Source organism: Macadamia integrifolia, chromosome 2 (genome assembly GCF_013358625.1).
Source record: "Macadamia integrifolia cultivar HAES 741 chromosome 2, SCU_Mint_v3, whole genome shotgun sequence".
NCBI lineage: Eukaryota > Viridiplantae > Streptophyta > Magnoliopsida > Proteales > Proteaceae > Macadamia > Macadamia integrifolia.
In genome coordinates, this window is record NC_056558.1 from 33,393,711 (window position 1) to 33,419,097 (window position 25,387).

Genomic DNA, 25,387 nt, shown 5'->3' on the forward strand with positions numbered 1-25,387 from the left:
CCTTGGGACAAATGTAAAGTTAAGAAAATTGCCTCTACTCCAAGAACAGAGGATTGTGTAGGTTGTAAGAGATGTGAATCTGCCTGTCCAACAGATTTCTTGAGTGTTCGGGTTTATTTATGGCATGATATGGGGCCAAGAAACATTGATACTTTACAACCATATATAAAAGAACACTTCAAGGATTTAATTTATATAGAATGTTAAATGACCACTTTATTAATCACAAGTATAATGTGGAACCATTAGCCGATGAATAGGCAAGGGGGAAAGTAAATAGGGTCTGTGTACATTTCTATTTCTAAGTTTTAATAGGAATTTTTAAAATGAAATATGGAACAACCAGATGTCTTAGAGCGGAAGACCACTGGGTCAATCAAACAAGCCAACCTGTGAAATAAATTACCAAAATTTGGAAACACTTACAATAGTTCACTGGCAGTCCAGGTCCTGCTCTTGGTGTAGGTCTGTATCTAACAACTATTCTCAGATGGTCCCAGGTTTTTCAGTTCAGATTAATTATTCAACCAAATACATCTCTGAAGCTCGGGTTAACCAAATAATGGATCCCGTCATCTGGATTTACCAAGCCTTTTATGCAATGGGATTCAATGACATCCCCAAAGAGATATAAGAGAAGAAATACAAATAGCACATAACTTAGAACATATCTAAATTCTCCCTTTCACCACTATACTGAAAGGAGGAAACAATTCTCATCTGGCAACAGTTACGGAGAAATAACATCATCACCAATTTAGGGAGAAAACAAGACCTATCAGGCATACTACAACTCAAGAAAACTTTCGACTCTGAATATATATTTTTCAATAAGACCGAAATGATAAGGCTCAGCTGTGTTGTTGTTGTAGACTGAAAGGGCCTAGAAATCAACAGGAAGACTACTTAAGAAAGCTAATGTGTTGGGAGAAGTCGACTTACCAAACTGAGAACACCAAGGAGGAAGCTTCGTTAGTACTCTTTCAGATTTTGGCGTCAGTCTGTCCACGTCTGTTCTTAATTTTAAGAGGAGATGCTGGTCCCTTCTCTGTGCATCTGGCTTGTGGGTCAACTCGGCATAATTTTTTACCCAGAAGAGAGTAAGATTAAACTTTGTTGGGGCATTCTTCCCCCCAGAAAACTGAATAATGTGCCATCCATCAATTCCGTTCTTGTTCCCTACTGGAATCAACTCATCTGAATTTCCTGGGGAAAAAAAATAATAATAAGAAGAAGAAGAAAAGAAAAATGACAAACTGGATGGTTCTTTAATAATTGCCAAGTCTGATGTCAACAAATGACCCATTCCCACATTTCCCAGAACCAATACACGTCCGTGCAAGCTATGTATACATATCTTCCAACATAAAGGAAGACAATGAATGTGGAAGAGCAAGGACTAGATTGATGACTATTTATTCTCTATTGCTGGCTGCTGCTAATCTTAATCAATTCAACAGGCTGTCTTAGAGCTGTTTGTGGTATTAACAATCTGAGGGCTTTGGAAGTACAAAAAATAGAGGGAGATGATGAAAGCTATCGGTAAAATGCATATAGGCTATTTGCAGAAAAGTGAAATATTAAAATTTTCTTGAAAGTTCATTTATTGAGAAGATGGCCATCAATCCATTGGATAATTCTGTGCTTCAAATCTCAAAACCTATATTATACAGAAGAAAGACAAAGGAGGCAGTAATTCATATTAATGTTGGTGGAGCTTCATATGGGAGGCCAGGCCCAGGAGAATGGGTTCAAGGTGGCCCCATTCCAGATTACCATCATCATTCTTGAAGCTTTTAGTCACTTCCGTAGCCATGGTTCAAACATACTGGGGTGTGGCTTGATACAGAATTAGTCAATTAGGGTCTCCCCAACAACTTTTGAGTTCACAGAATAAAATGACAGTTACCACAAGCCTAACATATTGGCCATCTTCTAAAACTATCTATGGATAACTAAATAGAAATATATGCTTTTGCATGCGAATGAATTTTAATAGCACTAGGATCACAGAAAACAAGGTTTTCAGCACAAATTAGAGTTTCAGTTTGAGAATGGTAGGAGGGAGAGAGAAAATGAATTAGGATTTTGAGAAGTTGAATGTGAATTTTTGAGAGCTGGAATGGGTTCTGTTATGGGCAGCAAGAAATCGAAATTACAAGGAAGTCACAGCAAGCTCAGATTTTGGTGGTTATAAAATATGATAACCAGGGTTTGAGCAAATTATAGTATGTGATGGTGACAAATTAATGGAGGCACTACTGGTGGAAGAAAGCTGGTCCTTCCACTTGCAAGGGAACGTAAACATACTTAGCATAGAAATTGGAAAAAGTAAGAAGCTGCAGCAGGAGGAGAAGAAACAGATAAACCAACAGATCTACCTCTGCACACCATGAATCCAAACAGCTCCTATTGGAGAGCAAAAGGCTGCTTGAAAACTCAATTTCTTATTGTAAGAAATAAAGGGGTTCTACAGGTACATATAGAGCTTAATTACCCAATTCCTAATATAGAACTATGGCTTGGTAACCTCCACGCAACTCAAATCACTAATAGGAATCCATCAAAAGGAAAGAGCTCTCAAGTGCCACTGGCCAGTCAAGAAAAAACTCATTAACTGTCCCCAGTACTAAATGTGCCCCAAAATAACGAGAATCCCAGAAGTACTCTTTTCATACTTAAAGACAAAAATTACCACTGAAACAAAATGAATTTTGACTGATTGTATCTCCCACACTTTTGACACTATTCAATCAAAAATAAAATCGTTTAAAATTCTATGCCATATATTCCATATAATGCATGAAGTCTAACCTAAGACACACATTGTTTGTGCAACAAGCCCAAAACACTTGTTTTTCTTTTTGCCTCTCCTATCCTTTTGGTTCCCATCATGATTTGTGCTGTCTTGGTCATATTAGGTTTGTGGAAAAAACCCAAGCTGCACATATTGCGATATCAACTTAGAGGTTGTCAATATGCTCGACTCAGATGCAGTGCAAGGTTTTGCACTGGAGGAAGAATTTAAAAGAGATGACAACTCAGAGGCAGGGAAGAACACTTCATGTTTACAAAGTAAAGATGAAGCTTAATACTTTAGCCAAACTTTAAAGATTTGCCTAATACTTGCACTGAAAGTTATCCACAAAAATGCTTAAACTTTCAACACTCAACTGAAATGATGTTTTGGATTATCCATTTATGGTGGTTCTAGGAGTAGGTCAAGGTTTTGTGCCCCCATGTTTCGAGAACTGTAAAATATAGAAATCAGCACATAGTTTTTCTTTTTGCCTCTCCTATCCTTTTGATGCCCATCATGATTTGTGCTGTCTTGGTCATACAGGTTAGTGGAAAAAACCCAAGCTGCACATATTGCGCTATCAACTTAGAGGTTGTCAATATGCTCGACTCTGATGCAGTGCAAGGTTTTGCACTGGAGGAAGAACTTAAAAGAGATGACAACTCAGAGGCAAGGAAGAACACTTCACGTTTACAAAGTAAAGATGAAGCTTAATACTTTAGACAAACTTTAAAGATTTGCCTAATACTTACACTGAAAGTTATCCACAAAAATGTTTAAACTTTCAACACTCAACCGAAATGATGTTTTGGATTATGCATTTATGCTGGTTCTAGGAGTAGTTCAAGGTTTTGTGCCCCCATGTTTCGAGATCATGTATTAATGGCATTCGTCTCTTTTCTACCATTTAATTATCATTATAGGTACATTGAGGTCACAAGTTTGCAGTTTGTTAGGCAGTTAGGGTCCACCAAACCAAAACCAAAACAAGAGAACTCTTTCGACCAGCTGTTTGAGATTGTTTCTCACCTTGAACCTTAAAATCTGCAATTTTGAGTGTATTGATTGCCAGTGACCAGCGTGTAGAAACTTTTGTATCAATTAAAATTTGTGTGCTCCTTCCATCTCCCTTCACATCACTTTCAACATGCATAGTTGGAATGTCTGCTTTGCTCCACCCGCTTAAAGTTTCATCAGAACTCCAGCAACCATACTCAACCCTAAAAGTAACAAAATCAATTACTTTCTCTTTTCCACAAATAAAACCTTCCTCTTTGACATGTTCAACCTCCTTCATTAATTTCCCAGGAGTTGTAGAAAATAGGGAAATATATGAAATTGGGGTTTGGTTCCCCCCATATTGTCCTGTTGTTTCAACAACATGTACAACCTGAAAACCATGAGATAATTGTGTTCTTGTGTCAGCATGGTTAGAAGCAAGAGGGTTTTCTCAAATTTGTTCCACAAAATTCCATGTTAGGAGCAAAAATGTATATAAGCAAGTCAACAAAATCAATTGAAAGTGAAGTGCAAAGTAATAACAAACACCTTCCAAACAAGAAAACACAAGCTACTAATCTAATTAATCACCTACATTATTTGAAGATTAATCTTAACCATGGTTCAAGATCTCGTTTTTTTAGATTAGCGAGACGAGATCACAGGCGAGACTGAAAAACGACAATATCTCAAAGAGATCTCGCCAAATCTCTCTAAATCTCGCTAAATCTAGCCAAATCTAGCCAAAATCTGGCCAGATCTCGCCTTTCTCTCTACTTTTTTGAAGAAAAAAATTAAGGGGCAAGAATTTTGGTGCTTTTGCTTGAGGATCTCCATTCTTACACTCATTGAAGCTTAAAAAGTAGAGAATATTACCTCTTCATCCACATTTGGAGTTACTTTTCTTCTCAAGAACCATTTTAGATTAAAAAAAAAAAAATGTTCTCAAACCCATGTTTTCATCGAAACATCATCAGTAGCTTATCTTATGTCATTTCAAATTTTCAAATGTATGTTAATGTGACTCATCAGTCATCAACGTTAATTGTTAATCAATCAAGTAATTATCTATAATGTCTTTTAAATTCTTAAGATTATGGTGTGCCATGTGTTGGTTGTGGAATGTGGATTGTGGAATAGAGCATACTAGCCTAGGGCCCGAAGAGCCGGAGACTACTTACATAGGTTACGAAGTCAAAGTACCATTTTAAGTTTGATTTTTAAAAAAGTGATGTTTTCATTGTGTTTAGATGTCATAAAATAGGGCAAATACCTAGTTTCAGGGACTACAAAAACATATGACCACCGAGACCAACCACCAAGTCGACCGCGAAAAGATACATGATCTCGGCGAGATCTCTCTTTTTTGGATTAGCAAGATGGGGGGTGAGAGCGAGATCTTAAACCATGATCTTAACAAGACAATACAAACCCGAATGAGGTAGTCGACTTGCCACTTGGCTATGCCAAAACATTTTGATGATCTACTAAGTAATAAGTCAGGCAATTGAATTGGGTAAAACTGCCCCAATTAAGCAGAGTCCTCTAGAATTTATCTGACTCAGCTGAGGCTGAGTGCTTAGCAAGTAATGACTTGGGATCTATCCTGGCTTCTCTGAAGTGAATGCAATTAATCCAAAAATATGAAAAGAATTGATTTAGCTCAGAAATTGAAAAGAACTTTCTGTATTCGTACAAAAATGTCATTCTGTATGTTCTGCCCTTTCCCCCAGTTTGAATCAACTAAAAATTTTCAATGAGCGGGTGACTTCTCAGATTTTGATTATAATTGAGTTCACATAAATCAGACCATCCCAGAACTCAACTATGCAGCTGGAAGAGTCAATCAGTAAATTGTACAGGTTTATTTTAGCGTCAACCATGGTAATGTTACCTGCTTTTACTGGATAAGAAACACACTAAGAGATCTGAATGGCCAAAGAGAACTTACATTTACAGCTCGGGCAACATCTTCAGTGAATGGTGGAACTATTCCAGACACAACTAAACTGAGTGTGAGGCCAAACAGGGCACACATTGCAAGAAAGATTGATCTTTTTGCATCTGAACACCAATTTAACACAAATTGAAATCAGCTACATAGCCAATGACTAACACCAATTAAGGTTAAAACCATAGCGATAGATTAAGATGAGTTCTGAGGTCAAAAGCACAAAAAGAAACCCATAGTTAACAATAATATTGTTGACACAGTGGAAGGGGAAAAAGACATTTCAGTTTGCAGCAAACAAAGTCAGTTATATACTCTTGCAATACTTGCACAGTTAATATACATAATTACTTCGATTTTCAGTTGCTGATCAGAGAAAAAATAAAGGTAATGAAAACAATAACCTATATTCGGTAAGGCAGTCATATTTCCTTCACCTAAACAAACATTTAAAGTAGCAGCTCTTTCCAAAAGGTGTGAATGCAAATAAAACATCTCCTAGATAAGCATGGTCATTTACCCACAAATTTATCCAAAAAAGGATGATTGGCACGGTTTTGCTACAAAGCCCAAGAGTTGCCACATCAATTGAACAGCTTTGATCCATATCACGTTACAACAACAACAAACTCAGCCTTATGGCCCTTATCCCAACTTAATGGTGTTGGCTACAAGGATCCATGCAAAACAAAGTAGAGGAAAATAAGGTCCCAACATAAAAGGAGAAATGAAGTAAATAAGAAAAGGAGGATCCATATCACGTTCAACTATCTATAACATTTGTATTTCTACTAAATTGTCTTCCTCATCTTTGAAACAAAAATATACTACAAGTAGTGTCATGTTAGATGAGACACGATAATTAAAGGTTGAAAACTAAAAACCTTAAACATCCTAGTAGTAGGAATTCTCTTAGAACTAATATTATAGACGTAAAGAAGTTTGCTCTAATACACGCACGAATACCAGGGCTAATACTCAGCCTTATCCCAACTAAATGAGGTTGGCTACATGACAGCAAAAAGGAAAAGTAAAAGTAAAAGTAGAAGGGGAAGAACTTCAGGCTAATGTAACCAAAAAATAATGCAAGTTAAAATGAGGACCTGAAAGGTGAACATAGGAAAGAAGATATACTGATGTAAGGCAAATAATAGCAGCAACAAAAACAGCAACCATTACATTGCCCAGCCATTCAGGTGTGGTACCAGGACTCCTGCAGTAACAGAAAAATAAATTCAGTACTTGTTCTTTCAATGTCCAAGGGACCAAACTGAAAATTTGAAATTTCAAAACAGAAGGCTAATCACAACTCATGCAAACAGTTTTCCTATGGAAATGACGCTGAATATCTCTTGAAAGTGCATCTCGGGGCATAAAAAAATTTTAAATCTTAGAAGCGCAACTACAAACCCAGTATGGTGCAGGAGCATAACGGAGCATGAACATAGGCAGGAGATGGAGGCCACAAGATACCAAGCTCTGAATATAAATGGGATCTAAGATTCCACATTGGTGGAACTTAAAAGGGGTTCACCGGAGGGCCTCATGTAGTAGGTGAAAAAAAAATAAAAGCAAATCTGATTGAACCTAGGAACCTTCTAAGATTTCTGTGAAGACTATGGTTTTAAAGTGAGTATTGGGACCTCCCAAGTCCCAATTCATATGGTTCAGTGCATTTAATTTGGCCAATCTAGGTTAATACAATATTAAAATTAAGTTAAAAGTTTGCAATAGTACTTAAACAATAGTAATGTGATTCTATTGTGTTCATTAAGATCCAGTAGTAAATGTTCTACTCATGAAACTAAAGAGTCCAATCAAAGGCCTCAATCTGTGACACTTTCACCAGTCAGATGCAAAGCATGTCTAAGTGGCAGGAGTTGATGTATGCAACAAGCTAGCTGGAATTTGGTTGGTGGACTCCAAAGGCTATTACTTTCTTCAACTTTCCACTTAACCAGAAGCAAGCAGGCCAATTAAAGGCAACCTGTTTGGGCTTAAAAGATCTATGATTCAAAGGCTTTGCTTCAGATGGTGGCTGGGCAATCCATTCCCCTTAGCAAAGGGGGTAAGCTTATGTGGAGGTTCAACTTCTTGGTTATCTTAGGGTCCCTTTGGGAGGGAGAGAGACAATAGGTTGTTTAAGGGTTGGCTTAGATCATCCCAGGAATTATGTGAAATCATTATGTTACAGACGGCTAAATGTGCAGAGATTCTAAAGGCTTTTCATGGTAGATCCATTGACCCTCTTGAGGAATTGGGACCTGGTGGGTCGTCTTCAGTGTCCCTGGATTCATACTTGGATCTCTTACCCCCTCCCCCCTTGCCCAATATTATCAAACTTAAAACAGAAGGAAGTCTCCTAGGAAATCTGGGTCCAGCAGGGATTGGAAGTGTCTAGAAATCATGAAAGGGAGGTTTTGTTGGTGTTTTCCACCCCTATTGGCACTGCTGTGCTGACTCGTACAGAAGAGCTCAAAGCAATTATTCAAGGCTTGCAAATTTCTTTAGATAAAGGATATGATGCAGATTAATAACCAAAATATGCTTGTTTCATTAAGAATAAGCCTAGGGTTGGGTTGTATATGTGTTGGGCCTTCAGTCCATGTGGTTTGGAGTGTATTGGGCCACTTTTATGGGTCTAAAAGAAGGGCTCTAAGATTGAGTACAGGATTACTAGTTAGCTTCCTTTTTAGTTAGGTTTCATGGGGTTAATTAGTTTCTAATTTCAATCAATAGTTAGTTTCTAATTTCAGTAATTGTATTTTCCTAGTTTCTATTTTCAGAATTGGAAACTAAAGGAGTTGTTTTTTTTATTCAGTTTCCTATTTCAGTTTTGGAAACTAAACTTAGCTTCTATTTTGTAACCCCCCCCCAATCATTAATATAAATAAAGGAGAATTCTCATTAGTAGAGCCATGATTTTATAAAACAAAAAGAATTAACGGCTGCTGCTATTGTCTTCTCCATGGAGATTGGTCTTGTGTTTGATTAAGGCTGAAGGAATTGGTGTTTGATCCAATTGACTCTTTGCGGTGTGAAGCCCAAGAGGTTCCTTTCAATTGTTCTCTTCTTCTTCTTCTTCTTCTTATTGTTACTATTCTTCTTCAGCCATCTCAGGTAAGTGATCTGATCTCTCTGTAATTCTGGTTTTAGGAAACCCAGATTTCTCCTATCAGCCTTTACTGATCTGAGCACTCAGCCATCTGATGGTGCTCCAATTTTGATCAAGTGTTAGGCCAAGTAAGAGGGTGGATCGATCTTGTTTTGAAGCCAATCAAACCAGGTTTTCTTGAGTTATGAATATTTCTCCTATTCTAGCCGATTCTTATTTCTGCCCAGAATAATGATCTGAGTTGTTCTGAATATTGTTGTTTGGTTGCTGGTTTATTCTTCACTGAATTGGTCTCATTAGCTGGGAATTTAAGCCCTTAAATCCTAGTTATTATTCAGCGCAGAAAATTATTTCTTCTTAAAATTCTGATCTTTGGAAGTTCTGTCCTTTTCTGTTTCTGTGGATATAATTCTGATTTATGATCTGTTAGAACCCTATTCCTATATCTGAGTTAGTCCTTCATCTGGTTTATAGTCTGAACTCATAAACTCCAGCTTCTAGGTTCAAAATTCTGATTTACAAAAATCTGTTTCTTCCGTAATTCTGATCTGTTGTTTTGCTGTCCTACCTTGGTTATTATTGGTTGTTCTTTGATTAAAAGTTCCTACAGATTGAGACTTGGTTAGACCCCTATCCTAGTCTACATTAAGATGGTGGAATATGCTTGTGGAATGTGATCAAAACTGGAGATTTTTTTTTTTTATTGGGATGAATAAATAAATTCATCACCAAGCGAGAGAAGAATAAACAAGGGGAAAGAAGGGGGGGGGGGGGAGGAGAACAGCCCAAATGCACAAACCCGCCTAGGAGTGAAAACCAGCGACAAAACAAAAGGGACTAGCCCAACAAAAAAAACATGGGGGATATATTGGGGGGGAGATAATGGAGAGGGGAAGACCTTAGGACACAACCAAAAGCATGTTCCTCGGGTGTGTCGCGAACGGTGCGGTGGCAGAGATAACCAAGCTTGAAGCTAACATCAAAGTAGATGGCTTTCCAAATCTTATCGAAAGAGCGAGAGTTGGAAGTCCATCTACGAAAATTTTGCTCCATCTAGATATGGTTGATGGTAGCACAGAAGGCGAGCTTCCCAGAGATATCAATGGAGGATCCACCAAAACTCATGTCAACCCAAATCCATTCTCTGCTCAAGGGGAGAATTTTGCTTCAAGACGGCCAACAGCTACTAAGGATCCTCTTCCAGATAGGGGAGGAGAAGGGGTAGGTGAAAAAAAGATGATCAACACATTCAATGCTATTCCAGCAAAGACAGCAAGAGGGGGTGGACTTGAATGTACCATTCAATGAGTAAAGACTACATAGGGACGCAGTTGCAGATAGCTCGCCAAGCAATAAAACTATGGCGATGGATATGGCCTTTAAACCAAATAATATTGCGCCAAGGGACAAGAGGGCCTTTTGAACGAATGAAATCTCAGGCGGAGGCAGAGCAAAACAGACCCGTGGGGGATGGGGCCAACATGGTGGGAGGGCCTTGGAGGCATCTTTCCCTTATTCGAAACACTGCTCTCAAGGGGAGTTCTCCTTAAAGTGGAGATGAGGTCGGCTAACACTTTGGCTGAGCTTGCCAAGGGTGGTGTAGATAGACAATCTTTGTCTTTGGGATCATTCCTGATTATAAAATAATTGTTATTTTATTGCAAGAGAAGAAAGGTATTAGTGATATTTTCTATGGTAACATTTTAAACACATTCTTGTAGCAAGGCAATGTTTTGGCAATTTCTATGACAACCACATAGGCAACTAAAAGTTACAATGAGAAACTAATATAAATGGCATTAAAATCAAGAATTTTGGCACTTTAAAATTTATGTTGCTTTCATAAGTCTAAACAAATACCTATCAAAAAGGACCATAATCCCAGTTATTGTGCCCACCAGACGAATGAATATGCCAGCAGTAATTATAATGGGAACAGTAATTCCCAGAAGTAGGGTTACAATCTTGAGAGGCTTTGGTGATCGGACTGGAGATAGTGTTGCTTCTAAAAATCCATCTACACCATTTGAGAAAAATGGAATAAGGAGAACTCAAGATTTGTGTGTTAGCTGAAGGTACTAAGAACAGGCAAGATCAGAGAAAATGCAAACATACATGCAAAAGCAGGTGAGGCTAGCCAAATGACAGCTATGTAGGAAGATCCAATCTTATAAAAATTTCCCACCATTAGAATAAGTAACCACTGAACAGAGCCAGCCTTAAAGAGCCACCTTTCAGCCTCCAACTTGATTAACTCAGCTTGGATAGCAGGAGATTGCTTCTGTTCCCTCTTGGAAAAGGCATGCCACAGATATTTTTGAAGAATGAGATAACCCACATGTTGACCAGTTAGTGCCCCAATAAAAGCAGGTGCCCCAAACAAGCCAATAACTAACCATGGGCTTGCAATATAGGGCAAAGGTGAGGAACAAATGAGAGGTAGAAGGAATGCAACAAGAACAGAGGAGCTTAGAGAAAATATCCACATGATGATAATACTTATAAATGATAAGCCCAGAGATGCAGCAGCAGGATAACCACCCATAAGCAATGACGTTATCCAGATTAGAAGTGCCTGAATAATGACTGAATTTTGAAGCATACTAGCAAGACGTTGACGATACACAATCATGTATGTCCCCTGAAAGTAACCATTAAATACAGAATACATCAAACTGTGACCACAAGGTTTCTATGCGATTGCAAAATAACTTGAGGAAAAATAATTCCATGAAGTCAGCTTTGAACACTAGTAAAGTTGCCACTGTGATTATACCATAATGTCAAAATATATAGCCTGGTCCTGGCTAATGACTTCACTGGTTTCAATAGCCTTGTCTGACAGAAAACGAGATGATGTGGCGGTCTGAAGCAGAAAGGCAAGCATATTTTCTCCAAGGTGCTGAAGGGAGCCAGGCTTCAAAAGCTTTAATTTATCATTCTGCAATATGGAAGCATTTAAATATGTGCCATCCAATTAAGAAATTATAGGTACCAATGATGGAATTAATTGTATATGGGAAATGCTGAACCAAAATCATTACTTGGAATGTCAAATTGTACTGCAATCATAAAAGGCGTTGCATTTAATAAAATTGAAAAATTAAACGCCTCAAAAATATTTTTTAAAAAAAGTCCCATCATTGAAATTTTCATTCAGTTTAAAAGAAGTTCTTTTAAACTGATTGAACAATGGAGAATCCAGTTAACTAGACAAAGACAAGGTCAGCCACAACTTCCCCCATCAAAATGCTTAAAGTTGAAGAGTAAATTTCAGAACCATAATGAATAATTTTAAGACCTCTCCATAAATTGATTGATTCGTATCATATTACGAGTTTAGACTATGTGAGGAATTTGTTTAAATCATGTTACAAACCCAAGAAGGGGAGAAAGAAAAGAAGGGACTCCCAAAGAGACCAATAGGCGATGGTTTGGTAGTCCCTCTCATTGTATATTATATAAATAATCAAAACCAATAACATTACTATTAGAGAGACTATGGAATTAGGAAAATAGAAATCCTAATCTAACTGATTTAGAAACAAAGTAATAGCCTAGTCTAGCCTAATTAGGAAATAATAAACCAAAGCTAAGAGATAATATCCAACCAAAATGGGGGCACTCCCCCTATCGTAGCACAAATCAAACACCCCTTTGTATATATCTTTAACAAATCACAAAAAAAAAAAAAAAAAAAAAAGGAAAATCGTTGAGTTGTTATCCCTGTAATAACAACTCAGCCTTAAATGGGGTCGACTACATAGATCCTTGCACTCCAATAGCTTTATTTGAGATTATACTTGATACAAGGCCTAAGCTATGCATGTCTTTCTTCGCCACTTCTCCTAAGGTCATTTTAGGTCTGTTGCTGGCTCTTTTAGTTCCTTCAATCTAAATCAAATCACTCCTCCACACTAGAGTGTCCAAAGGCCTCCGTTGAACATAGTCATGCCACCTCAAGTGAATTTCTCATTGCTTATCATGTATTAGAGCTACACATAAATCAGCTCTAATATAATCGTTCCTTATTTTATCCTTCCTAGTTTTGCCACATATCCACTCAACATCCTCAACTCTGCTACACTAAGTTTATCTACATGATGCTTCTTAATTTCCCAACATTTTGCACTATACAACATAGCCGGTTATATATTTGTCCTATAAAATTTTCCTTTAAGTTTTAAGGAATACGTCGATCACACCACTTTGGACGAACCTCTTCACTTCATCCTTCCTATTTTAATTCTTTGTGAAACATCATCCTCTATATGACCTCTATTTATGATTGAGCGAAGATACCTAAAATAATCACTTTGCAAAATCTCCCCCTCATCAATTTCCACCACCACATTATTCATCCTAGTGTAACTAGTTACACATCACATACTCTGTCTTTGTTTTACTTATCTTTAAGCCATTTGATTCCAAGGTTGAGCTCCATAAATCCAACTTGGCATTAATCTTACTTTTGTCTCATCCACCAAAATAATATCATCAACAAAAAGCATACACCAAGAACCTCCTCTTGAATGCTCTGGTTAAATCATCCATGATAAGCGCAAACAAGCTTAAAATTGATCCTTGATGTAACCCAAGTGTAATAGGAATTCACTATCTTGACCCCCCACATACAGTTCTTACGCCAGTCACAACACCATCATACATGTCTTTAACTACGTCCACCCAATTACTTGAAACACTTCTCTTATCTATTACATGCCAAATTAACTCCCAAGGTACTCTGTTATAAGCTTTTCCTAGGTCAATAAAGACCATACGAAGATCCTTCTTACAATCTCTAAATCTTTCCATGTGCCTCCTAAGTCAATAGCTTTTGTCATGGATCTTCCTAACATAAAACCAAATTGGTTCTCTGTAATGGTAGTTTCTTGTCTGAGGTGGGTTTCAATAACCCTCTCCCATAAATTCATAGCATGACTCATTAGTTTTATGCCTTTATAGTTATTGCAGCTCTAAATATCACTTTTATTTTTTGTAAATTTGAACCACCATGCTTCTCCTCTATTCAATGGCATTTTCCATGTGCTCATAATCTTATTAAACAACTTGGTTAGCCAAGATAACCACAGATTCCTAAGCCTTCCACACTTCCATTGAGACCTCATCTATTCATTTGGGCCTAATGCCTTGCTTACTTTCATCCTCCTTAAAACTACTTTTACATCAAACACCCTAATTTTTCATACATATCTATGACATATATGGTGTCTTGATGTGTAATGCAGTCTTCATGGACTCTATTACTCGATTCATTTAGTAGGTTGTAGAAATAACCTACGATCCCCCGTAAAAGAAGGCTAAATATACACATGGAAATCCGCAAAGGCATCCAATACATTTAGGCTTGAAGTGTGGCTATGACACTGCCGACGGATCATAAGACTGAGTAGTCTAGTTGCTAAGGAATCAGTGCATTATGTACTCTGTTGCACAGTATGAAAGTATAGGAAAGGTAGAATATTAGGTGCAAAGCCTCCCTACAGTTTAAACTGGCTGAGAGAGAATTCAGCATCCTCTATTTTAGTGGAGTTTAGAGAAATTATCTTTTCCCTTCTTGGAAATGGGAACAAATACTTTTGCGATAGTTTTCACTCTTATATCACTTTTTCTAAAAACTTGGTTACTTTAGCGACATTAATTAACTATCTTCCAGAATTACTTTTCACCTCCATCATGTCACATACACAAATAAGAATAGCTCTCATATGTATATTTGTCACTTTTAGATCCATAAATACATTCATAAATATAGAGATGATAGCAGGAAATAATGGCTCATAAATGCCAATATTTACCCATTGAGATCGAGTATTTTAGATTTATCTTGTTTCAACAGTTTTCTAAAAGCATTGGTACATATATTTTTCACATATAAGCAGGTATACAGGCTGGCAGTGACTTCTTCATGATGTTATTTCTTCTAATAAAGTGCTGGATTCACATGTTGTACATTACAAAGAGTTATCTGGTTGAAACATGTGAAATCTAACCTTTGTGTGGTATACAGCACTAGAATCTGAATATGCAAAATCAAGCCCAGAAAGACCAGCAACTTCCTTGTACACTTGGAAATCAGTAGCAGATTTTATGAATCCTGAAAGATATAGATCCTGCAACACACTACAGTTATTTGGCTATTCTTGAACCCCCAAGGAAGATATTTACAACTACAAATAAAAGGAAAGCAAAATATTATATTAGAAAAAGTCACTTGCTGAATCATATAACACTGTAATGTAATTGACAGGCTGTTATATAGAAAATTGGGGAAGTTAGATGAACCAGATCTAATGCTCCCACAAAAAATCCAATTTGTAAAAACAATTCTACCCATTATCTGGTGGTTAAGGTACATAGTAATTTTGGTGGCCAGGGTTCAAGTCACAAACTCTCAGTGCTTAGCTGCATGCTTAAAGTAAGGTACTTGGTCCACTTATGAATGTTCATGCTTTTGAAGATTTCAGCATGCTTCACTGGTGGAGTCTGTGAGAGCTTCATGCAGTAACAACCAACAACTGACCATCTTACTTAATCCATCACACACACACACACAAAGCAGCTGTCATGGCTATCAAATCAAGCCACTGCTGGCTCCAGTGGCCGGCAAATAAGTACCAAAAAAAAAAAACTATCAACTGAGCGAAGGGTACAATGCTAAAATTAAGTCTAAAATCGACTCTCCTAGTACTATAATGACAGCTGGAAAAGACTCTCAATAGGACTTCTATTAACACTAGATCACTGACTCTTATCCTTCCATTCTTGTGTAAAGACACCTATCAAACTTAATTCCTTAAAACAACTAAGCAATTTAAACATAATAAAAAACTCTTAAAACAAAACCCTAATACAACTTCCACTGCAGGGCCCAATACTAATTAGTAATTACCAGATTCTTTTCTTAACTAACAACCACTAATCTAGCACACACAGCAGGAGTAAATAAAATGACAGATTTTCCCTTCAATTACCTAACACTGACCCCTATGCAGTGGAGTTAATCCTGGCCCTTTAATTAGGCCTTTAGGATGCTCTGACATTAGAGACCTTGTAGATGATTGAATACAGAAAAACACAGTGCCTTTCTTCATAATGCCATCTGGTTTGTGTCTGAAAAGAGATAATAAAACAAACAAACAAAAAAGAGAGTGAAGGCAGGAACCAAGAAAAAAACAAACCTGTGCAAGGATTTGGCCCGACGGATATTTTGCTACCATGGCGAAGTTTTCAATAGCCCAGGGATCAGGACCACTCTGTTTCCATGCATGCCATTTAATTTCAGTGAGGTACCAACATGAATAAGAGAAGAGAGAGTGGAAGGTGAATGCACAAAAAAAAAAACAAAAAGTGACTGATTAATGAGGATGGGTGCTTTAAACCAGGACCTTATATCTAATGCTAGATACTATATTATAAAATAAAAATTGGAATGCATTAAAAATAAATAAAAAGATTCTGTTGAGCTTCCTATAACACTCGGACTCGGTTAATGATAGAGCCAGCTAATATCCATGAAATGGGGAGCTGCTAGTCTCTCAAGATCTCCAATCTATGAGCCACCTCTTCAAACCAAATAGATAACCCACTAAATCAATCTTCAAATTTCGAAATCTACTAGAGCTATAGGAAATTACCCACAAAAGGCAGCACTGGTCAGGGATTATTTTTACCTGGTAAGATCACAGGTGGATCATTTTTGGTTGGTCAAGACGAGGAGCAAATGTCTATTACATTTGTATTTTTAATGAATCACTATTACAAGAATATTGGCATATTCTATCAACTAAATGATATAAGACACTAATAGATTCTTACTCTATTGAAGATTAACCTGAAAAATGCTGGACAGCCCCCCAATACCCATGGCTTCCAAATCAACAGCCAAACGAACAGTAGTACTCCAAGGATGCTGCATCAACAAATTTACATGTCAGTTCTTCAGTATATGAGATGTGTGCTTCGCTTGAATTGTAGATGAAATACCTTTTTTCCTTTTCTTCTGAGAAGGATACCTACATTTCATTAATATGCTGGTGGGGGAGGGGGGGTAACCAATCCATGCAAGAAAAAAATACAATTTTTTTAGCAATTTGTTACATCAATAAAATAAGAAGATCCCTCATACAAATAAATTGTAAAAATGCAAACGGAAATCTTTCCAATTGGATATACCAAATGAGGTACTTGAGCTTTAGTACATAATCATAAAATCTTGAACAATTGATTAACTCAGAATGACAATATGTCAAAAGAATAGATCATTTTACACCTCACAAAAATTGATGAGATATTAAGTAGCAATTACTAAACCGAATTTTAAATTTTGATATTATTGCTGTTATAAAGCGAACTAAAACAGATTAGTTATTGAACAGAATCAGAACTGTTTTACTGCATATCAACATAAGTTTCTTACGCGAGTATATGGTGTGTAAATTTAATTACACAAGGACGGATAAGCAGAATGAAGACGGAGTATGCATCAATGCATGTGTAACTTTAGTTACACGAGGACAGATATTGAGGTGGTGAAAATAGATGAGAAGGAGGTGCCACAAAGTGATTATTTCAGGTATTTCGGCTTAATCATAAACAAAGAAGGTGATATAGAGGATGATGTTTCACAAAGAATTAAAGTAGGATGAATGAAGTGGAGAGGCGCTTCTAGAATATTGTGTGATCAATGTATTCCTTTAAAACTTAAAAAGGAAAATTTTATAGGACAGTCATATGATTGACTATGATGTATGGTGCGGAATGTTGGGCAGTGAAGAAGCATCATGTAGATAAACTCAGTGTAGTGGAGATGAGGATGTTGAGATGGATATGTGGTGAAAGTAGGAAAGATAAAGTAAGAAATGATCATGTTAGAGCTGGTTTGGGAATAGCTTTGATACATGATAAACTATGAGAAAGTCGTTTGAGGTGGCATGACCATGTTCAGTGAAGGCCTTTGGATGCTTCAGTACAGAGGAGTGATTTTATTCAGATTGAAGGATCTAAAAGAGCTAAGGGTAGACCTAAAATAACCTTAGGAGAAGTGGTGAAGATAGACATGCATAGCTTAGGCCTTGTATCAAGTATGGCGTCGAATAGAGCTGATTGGAGGGCAATGATCCATGTAGCCGACCACATTTAGTTGGGATAAGGCTGAGTTGTTGTTGTTGTCGTATCATGGTTCCTTACTTCCTTACACCATCAAAGAAACACAATTTGAGATCCAGATCTGAGTATCATTTAAGATTTCATGATAAAAAAAATGGATCCAGTTTTTTAAATTTCAGATTATGTGACTGCAAATCCAACTTTGATTTTCCTTTCCAGGAGAAATGAAGTTAAAAGAATTTGGCTCTACAAAAAATAAAATCGATGTAAGAAATCCAACCAAATCAATAAAAAAATGGAATACTTTTCCATCTTTATACAATAAGTTATTGGTCTCTTATAATGAAGGAAAATTCCACCAAGCTAAAGTTACTAAGCAAAGAAGGGGGAGATAACAAAATAGAGAACATTAAATGAATGGATTTTAAATCCTCCAAACCTGTGTTATAAAGCTATGAGCACCATTAAGACCTTCCTCCTCCCCAGTATTGAACAAAAATATCACAGCATTCTTAAACCCGTTAGCCCATTGAGAAACCCCTCGAGCAAGCTCCAACATAACAGCCACACATGAACTGCAGTCTCCAGCTCCTTCTCTGAAAGTCAAACAGGCAGATTGAACTGAAGCTACGAGAATTTAGATGCAGATTGTACTAAAGTTCCAAGAAAAATAAAGAGATGAAAAAATAAAATTGTGAGTAGTTAACCATTTATGAAAGAGTCATAATTCATAAAGTTATCTTAACATAATTGAATGTCATAGCTTGAAAATTAGGATTTTAACCCTTTAGTATTGAATGGAGTTTGAAAGGAAGGCTAATGGCTGCAATGCTGCCACCCCCAGCCCCCAAGGCATTAATTCAGAGCCAACAAGAAGTTGTGTGATTGCCTTATAACTTTATATTTCCAGTTTTCCCTTTCCCTTAATTTCTGGTTAATTTAAAACCCATCTCCTTTAGTGTTTATCATACAGACTACAGAAAACCACCCTTATCCCGAAATTTCAACTTTATTGCAGCAAATTTTGATGTTCCGGGGACAAAAATTTGTGTGGATACACATGTGCCCAAGCTGTCCAGTAAAACCAAACAAACATAGTCCTTTACCATGTTCATCCAGACCTCACTAAGCCTGAACAACCCCAAAAGAGCTGCAAATTTGGTCTCATTCGATTGCTCATCAACTCTATGCTTTAAAATGAGATGATACTAGAGATGCTATCCTCATCAATTTTGTATTACAGCAACAGTCTAAAAAGAACTTATAAATGACTTCATTGGACCGAAATTCATTGAAATCACTAAAAGTATCAGTCCCAGCATTCTTTTGATTTTTCAATATAATAAGGTCATTTATTGATAAAGAGACAATGCTTATAGCAAAAAGTGGGAAAACAAAAAGTTAACCATAGATCAATCCACCTAAAGCAAAGAAAATTTTGGAGGAATTACAAAAATTATAAGATTCATATGTAATGCTTTCTGAGCTATCATAGAAAATGTTAATTTGGCCATATATAGATAATAATCCAATAGCAATTCAACTAGAATTACTTTTAGATGATCATTAGGATTGTGTTTAAACTGAATAAATATATCAAGGCAATCATATGTCACTAACTAGTGTGTTAAGTGTTTTTTTTTCTTTCTTTTTTTTTGTCCATATTACCTTCCACACTGCTGCAAGGTTGTCGTATCAGGTTGGCAACAACTCCATCCCGACCCTGTTTACATATATTGACTCAGGTGAGGGGTAGGCCTGTCGGATCAGTTTGGCAACAATCCCCACCCAACCCAATCAGTTTCCATCCCTACGGTTGGCAATGCATTGTCTGCCTCAACAATCAAATTTATTCCATTTGTCCTGCAATTTTAGTGGGTGGCTCCCAAGGAGGGAATAGCATTTTCTGCAGAATGGAGTTGCTTTCTTTATGATTTCCTTATTCCATAAAGATTTGTGGGCCTGTCACCTTATTTTTGGACCCTTTTTATAGCTCTCTCTATGGTTTTCCCCCTTTTAATACAAATTTATCTCATCCAAAATGAAAAGTGCAGATAAAGTTAACTTGGGGCTCTAAGAAAGATCAGAAAGTTGGTATTTGTACAGGTTCTTTTCGGGGATTGGAATTCTAGTCTAGATCTTATTATCAAACATCCTCCCCGGGGGCGTGTGTTCACAAGTAATTTTTTTATTAGTCTGGACATCTAAGTGTAGTAGTACATTGACTAGTTATTAAATAGAAAGAATATATTTTTTCTCGTTTTTCCCCCTTTAGCCTACAGTCGATGGGATCATAGACCAGTGATGCCACACAGCTGGATACACCCGACCAAGGAGGGGGACCTAAGTTAGGCTGACGAAGAGGGTTCCACCTTAAGCCCTAGGCTGGACCCTCCTTCTATCCATGACCGCTGCTAATGAAAGTGCCTATGGCTTAAGCTGCTGTTCCCATTTCCTCGCTGACCCATCATGCAAAAGGTACGCCGTTAGAGCGAGTGCGCCCACCCGCTCTAAGCTCCTCTCCTTCGACTGATTGTTCGCATCGGATCTCAGGTTCTCTATTGCACTCCCTAAATAAGGTTCTCAATGGATAAAGGTGATCAGTCTTTGCTTCATCAACAATGAAATTGGGCTAACACTATGCTACAAGCCCTTGACCAATTGGACCCAATTTGAGGATATTTTGTCTTTAAAAGCAAGTATCGAGGCTATTCGGGTTGCCAAACCTGTAAAGAGTGGCTTCTTTTTTCTTTTTTTTTTCCCAAAAGGAGCTCCATAGGAAGGTTTGAGGCATATTCTTTCCCTCCTCTCCTCAATAGCCCCCCAACATCTCAGCTTATTGCCCAAGTCTTTTGCACATAACATAGCTTTACTACGAGAAGCAAGGAGCATTCTTGCCAACATCAAATTGCTTCAGTAATTGAGATTAGTTCAGTTCACTAGCCTTCAAAATAAAAATTAAAGTTTAAATTTAAACCGTAGTAAAAGCCCATCAATTTTAGAACAAGCGCTTTCATTAGAATAAAATATCCTGCAGGGGTAACTCCGACACAAGTAGTCAAACATGCATAGATGATCACATGACTAAGCACATGGAACACCAATAAAATACCACCTGTGTCTTTAGATACGATGATTGTTGCACAAAGGTTATGACGAGAAATACATGTTTTATCAAGACATAAGTATTTCCTCAGACGTGTTTTATCAGGAAATGAGAATCAATTTTTAAAACAATCTAGAAGCAATATTGTTTGGCTACCTGGGAATTCTAATCCGAATCTAAGGACAATGAAAGCATATTCATGAAGTTGTTGCTACTCTTATTTATTTTCAGAAATCTTCTTCTTACCCCTCCCCATCATTTGTTCCTCTTTCCTTACTTTCTTGGGACTCTTAAATTGTTAGTAAAGATGAACAAAATCAGTGTGAGCCAAAAAAATTTCCGGCAACAATAAAAAGGCAAAGACAGGGAACCATACGTTGAAAAAACAGTATCAATGTGAGAAGAAACCAGAATCGCATTTCCCTCTGCTTCCGGTAGATATTTTGGCAGGATTCTCACGACTACATGCTTAAGGTCTGAATAAACAAGTGTTCTGCCCTTAAATAGCCCATTTGCAAGACGATTTGCACCAGAGTTTGCATGGAAGAAATCCACTTGAACATCAACCTCCCAGTGAGCTACTTTTGTAATCTTTTCAGCTGCTTCCAAAACATACTATGGTGGAAGGCATATTAAGAAAAGAATCTAACAAGATCTTGCAAATGAATGACATTGAATTTTATGAAGCAGTTTAATTCAATTAGATGAAGGGAAAATAGAACAGAACAGAATAGAACAAAAAAACGTATCCAGAACCCACATGAGCATCAATTACACAAATTACATTTGTAAATGATGTTTCTAAACCCAAAAAAGAAGAAGAACTGGAGTTGCTTTCCTACTGCTCCAATGGGATGGATCTGCACAGTAAATCTGGATAACAACTCATCTTTGCAGATGGGTTTGCAGTAAAGGAATAACAGTAATGTGTGTGGCATATCAAAGAATTAAAAAAGATTAAACAGCAATACGAAAGAAAAGAAAACCCCATACATCAATGAGAAAATGCATTGTTCTCAATTTAGTATTGACTAATCAGCTAACTGCATTTCAACGCCAACTGCAGTGTGAAAACTCAATTATCCCTGAAACTCATAGAATAGGAATTGATGAAATTGAGCTCAATGGTACAAATTACTTGCTCAGTGAACTGTTGGTTAAAATTTTCATCGGCACCAACAGTAAGTTAAAATATTTGCTTCATATCCTCCAGAAAAGTTAGCCGACTATGATGAATGGTTATCACAGAACTATTGTTTAGGACTCAGCATCAGAACAGGACAGAGCCAACCACGAGTGTGATTGTGCAAATAAATGTTCTTAGAAAGAGGTAAGGAAGTTTGTGAGGCTGTTCAAGAATTGTGATATCAGCCTATCAAGATTAGAATATTTCACTAGTCTTTTAGTTGTATCAGGACATTTTTATATTACAATAAACTGACAAAATTATAAGATATTTTTTTCCTCTTAAAGAAAAGGCGATAAGAGCTTAAGTAGGCAATATAGTACTCTTCAGGGCATGTGAGAGGAAATGAAACAGTCCTCTAAAGTGAATTGGAGAAGAACTGTATTTCCTATTGATTGTCATGCTAAGAATTGCTTCATGATAATAGTACTGCATCAAAGATTTATCCAAGACGCTCAATACATAAATAAAAGTTCAATATAAACATACAGGGAGAACTTGCAATTAAAAAAAAAAACAAAACAAAACAAAAACTCCTGAATAAAATTTACTGTTTAGAGCCAAACCTGCAATGCAAGATCAAGAGCATCAGAACCAACAGGATGAGGACCCAATTCCGTCAAGGCCTTTACATGCTCCATCGCCTCATGTTCTGAGAAACCCCTTTTGCCTGCCTGATCAGAACTAAGTGGAACTGGCAGAGTCTCATATTGATAATGGTGAACACCCCAGGAGCCATTGAGGATCAAAACAAACAAAGCCAGCCACAGAAATGCTGACCTCTTTGGACTCTCTCCACGTTCATTCAGATGAATTTTCTCATCAACTGAAGATGAAGCAACCGTTTCATGACTGCCTGATCGTCTGGATGCTGATGAAGTGCCAGATGTTCGTGCCATCCTTCGTGCGATTATTTAAGCTAACAACCTGATCAAGATAGACGGCCACAAGAATCATTGAAACCGTTAACACAGTAGAAGAATAAAAAGTTAAGCAGGAAAAGGAGAAGACAAATATGGCAATGTCGAAGCAATTCACCGTGTTTTATCATTTTATAAAACCAATTAAAAGTGCTACAAATAGCATTAATACATGATGAAGCTTTTAAACCATGACACTTCAATACAAATTAAGAAGCCTCTGGTTCAAAAAAGGGATTATCTCACTTGAGGAATCCCCCTATTAAACACCACACGATGTTTCAGGTTCCAACCTCAAAAATTTATCACTCCTACCCACAAATACTCCTACGAACTTTTGGATGTAATTTGTTCGATATAATAGGATTAGCAAGCCATCTATAAATCATAAACTGTGAACTGCTCAACGAAGCAACCACATTTATTGACCTGGAAACTACGACCAATGAAACTGAATCAAAATCCAAAACTAAACGAGTAAGACCTCCAGTTTGTATATTTAGCAGTAGAGCCAAGAGTAGACTTTTGAAAACAGAGTCGGATATTGGCAGCTCCATGCCTTTATATGTTACTACAATATCAAATCATTAATACCAAAGAGGAAGATGGGAAAAAGGTTATTCAACTTTACCCTGAAATCTTGGATTCCACGAGTACGAATCAGAATCTGGAAGCAACGAAAACTTGAAAAACTAGAGATTATGGATAAGTTTTAGAGAATCTAGCAACGTCGCTGTATGGAACTGCAACCACGCCACTCTGGTTGGACTGAAGCGACTAATGAACACGCAGAGCGATTGATACAAGAGAGAGAGAACCGCATCAGCGTAGGTCAACGGTTATCAGTCTTGTACACTTGCAGGCATTCGACCGACGGACATTTATATAAAGGACACGAGATTGCAGGTAGTCTTTTCCTTCCCCGATCACTACTGAGTACTAACTCTTCTCCGGTTCTCCCAAACTGCCGCGATAGAGCATAGACAATGATTTTGAACTGATCCGGATTGGATTAGAATGGAATAAGCTGGAAATGGTTACCCAAAACCCTATAATTGGGTTGGCTCCTCAGATATTAAAAAAAAAAAAGGTATTAAACCGATCCGGATTGGAATGGAATAAGTCGGAATTGGCTCCTTAGATATAAATAAAATATTTTTAGACAATTACAAACAAAAAAAACATTAAATTGATCCGGATTGAATTGGAATAAGTCGGAATTGATCTTCAGAACCCTAGAATTGGCTCCTCAGATGTAACCATTAGATTCTCAGGAAAATAGAAAAAAAAAAAGATTGTATTGTGGTGAATAACTTTTATAAAGATTGAAAGTTGGACACGAAAATTGATGAGAGAAATGGTGCTGAAAAGGATGTGTGCCGGGACTATTGTGTAATAGACGTATTTCATTAAAATTGACAGAAAAATTGTATAAGACAATTATACGGCCAACAATGAGTGATCTACCAAACTAAATACTATATAATGAAGAAAAGACAAACAAACTTGTTATAAATGAAGTAAAGAAAATGAAATGGATGAATTATAAAATTAGAATAGATAAAATAAGGAATAATCAAATTAAAACTAATATAAAAATAGCAACATATATGTTGAGGTGACAGAGACAAATATATACGTTGATGTGGCATAAACATGTTTATGTGAAACGAAAAACTTCGAATAAGCCAATAAAAAGGGGTTCAAATTCACATCAAAACAGCTAGAAGAACCCTGATTAAGCCTAAAACCACTCTGAAAATGAAGTGAAGTTAAAATTTTGAAACTTAAAATGAAAGACTTGGACTTATCTTGTGCTTTTCTAAAACTTCACATTCCATTATTGTGAGAAAATACCTCGAAAACAAACAAGCAACAGAAACTAGACTTTGTAATGCAGTGCCTGTCCTAGCGCCTGTCCTGCTTGGTTTCAAGGAGTTTATTTTTCCTTTTTTTTATCTATCCAAAGAATGAGATTAAAACTGCCTTACTTAATATATTCTTTTCTTCTTAATACATAAACATCACTTATAAAAAAAAAAAAAAAAAAATGCAGAAACTAGACTTAAAAGCCCATCTAAAAATGTGACTAGTCACTCTCATGTCCAACAGCGAGCTTCCACTTCAGCTAAGAAGAGCAAACACGATAACCCATTATTGCCTTTACATCCATTGAAATTT

General features: G+C 36.9%; 1 protein-coding gene across 3 annotated transcripts; it reads right to left on the reverse strand.

Annotated features, from left to right (window-relative positions):
* Positions 1-631: 631 nt before the first annotated feature.
* Positions 632-24,457, reverse strand: LOC122068074 (endoplasmic reticulum metallopeptidase 1). 3 transcript variants are annotated; one of them, XM_042631931.1, is made up of 14 exons: positions 23,838-24,457; positions 22,853-23,213; positions 21,477-21,715; positions 18,434-18,590; positions 16,721-16,798; positions 16,068-16,142; positions 14,880-14,999; positions 11,642-11,806; positions 10,981-11,506; positions 10,726-10,882; positions 6,854-6,963; positions 5,751-5,863; positions 3,830-4,190; positions 632-1,197 (listed from the first exon to the last, which is right to left on the reverse strand). In XM_042631931.1, exons 2-14 carry the CDS (start codon positions 23,183-23,185, stop codon positions 884-886), a joined length of 2,748 nt encoding a protein of 915 aa, XP_042487865.1. In that variant the 5' UTR covers positions 23,186-23,213; positions 23,838-24,457; the 3' UTR covers positions 632-883. The 3 variants fall into 3 exon arrangements, with proteins under 3 accessions (XP_042487865.1, XP_042487858.1, XP_042487870.1); XM_042631924.1 differs by having other exon boundaries at positions 632-1,206; positions 23,838-24,454; XM_042631936.1 differs by lacking the exons at positions 18,434-18,590; positions 21,477-21,715; positions 22,853-23,213; positions 23,838-24,457 and having other exon boundaries at positions 632-1,206; positions 16,705-16,795.
* Between the last annotated feature and the right edge of the window lie 930 nt (positions 24,458-25,387).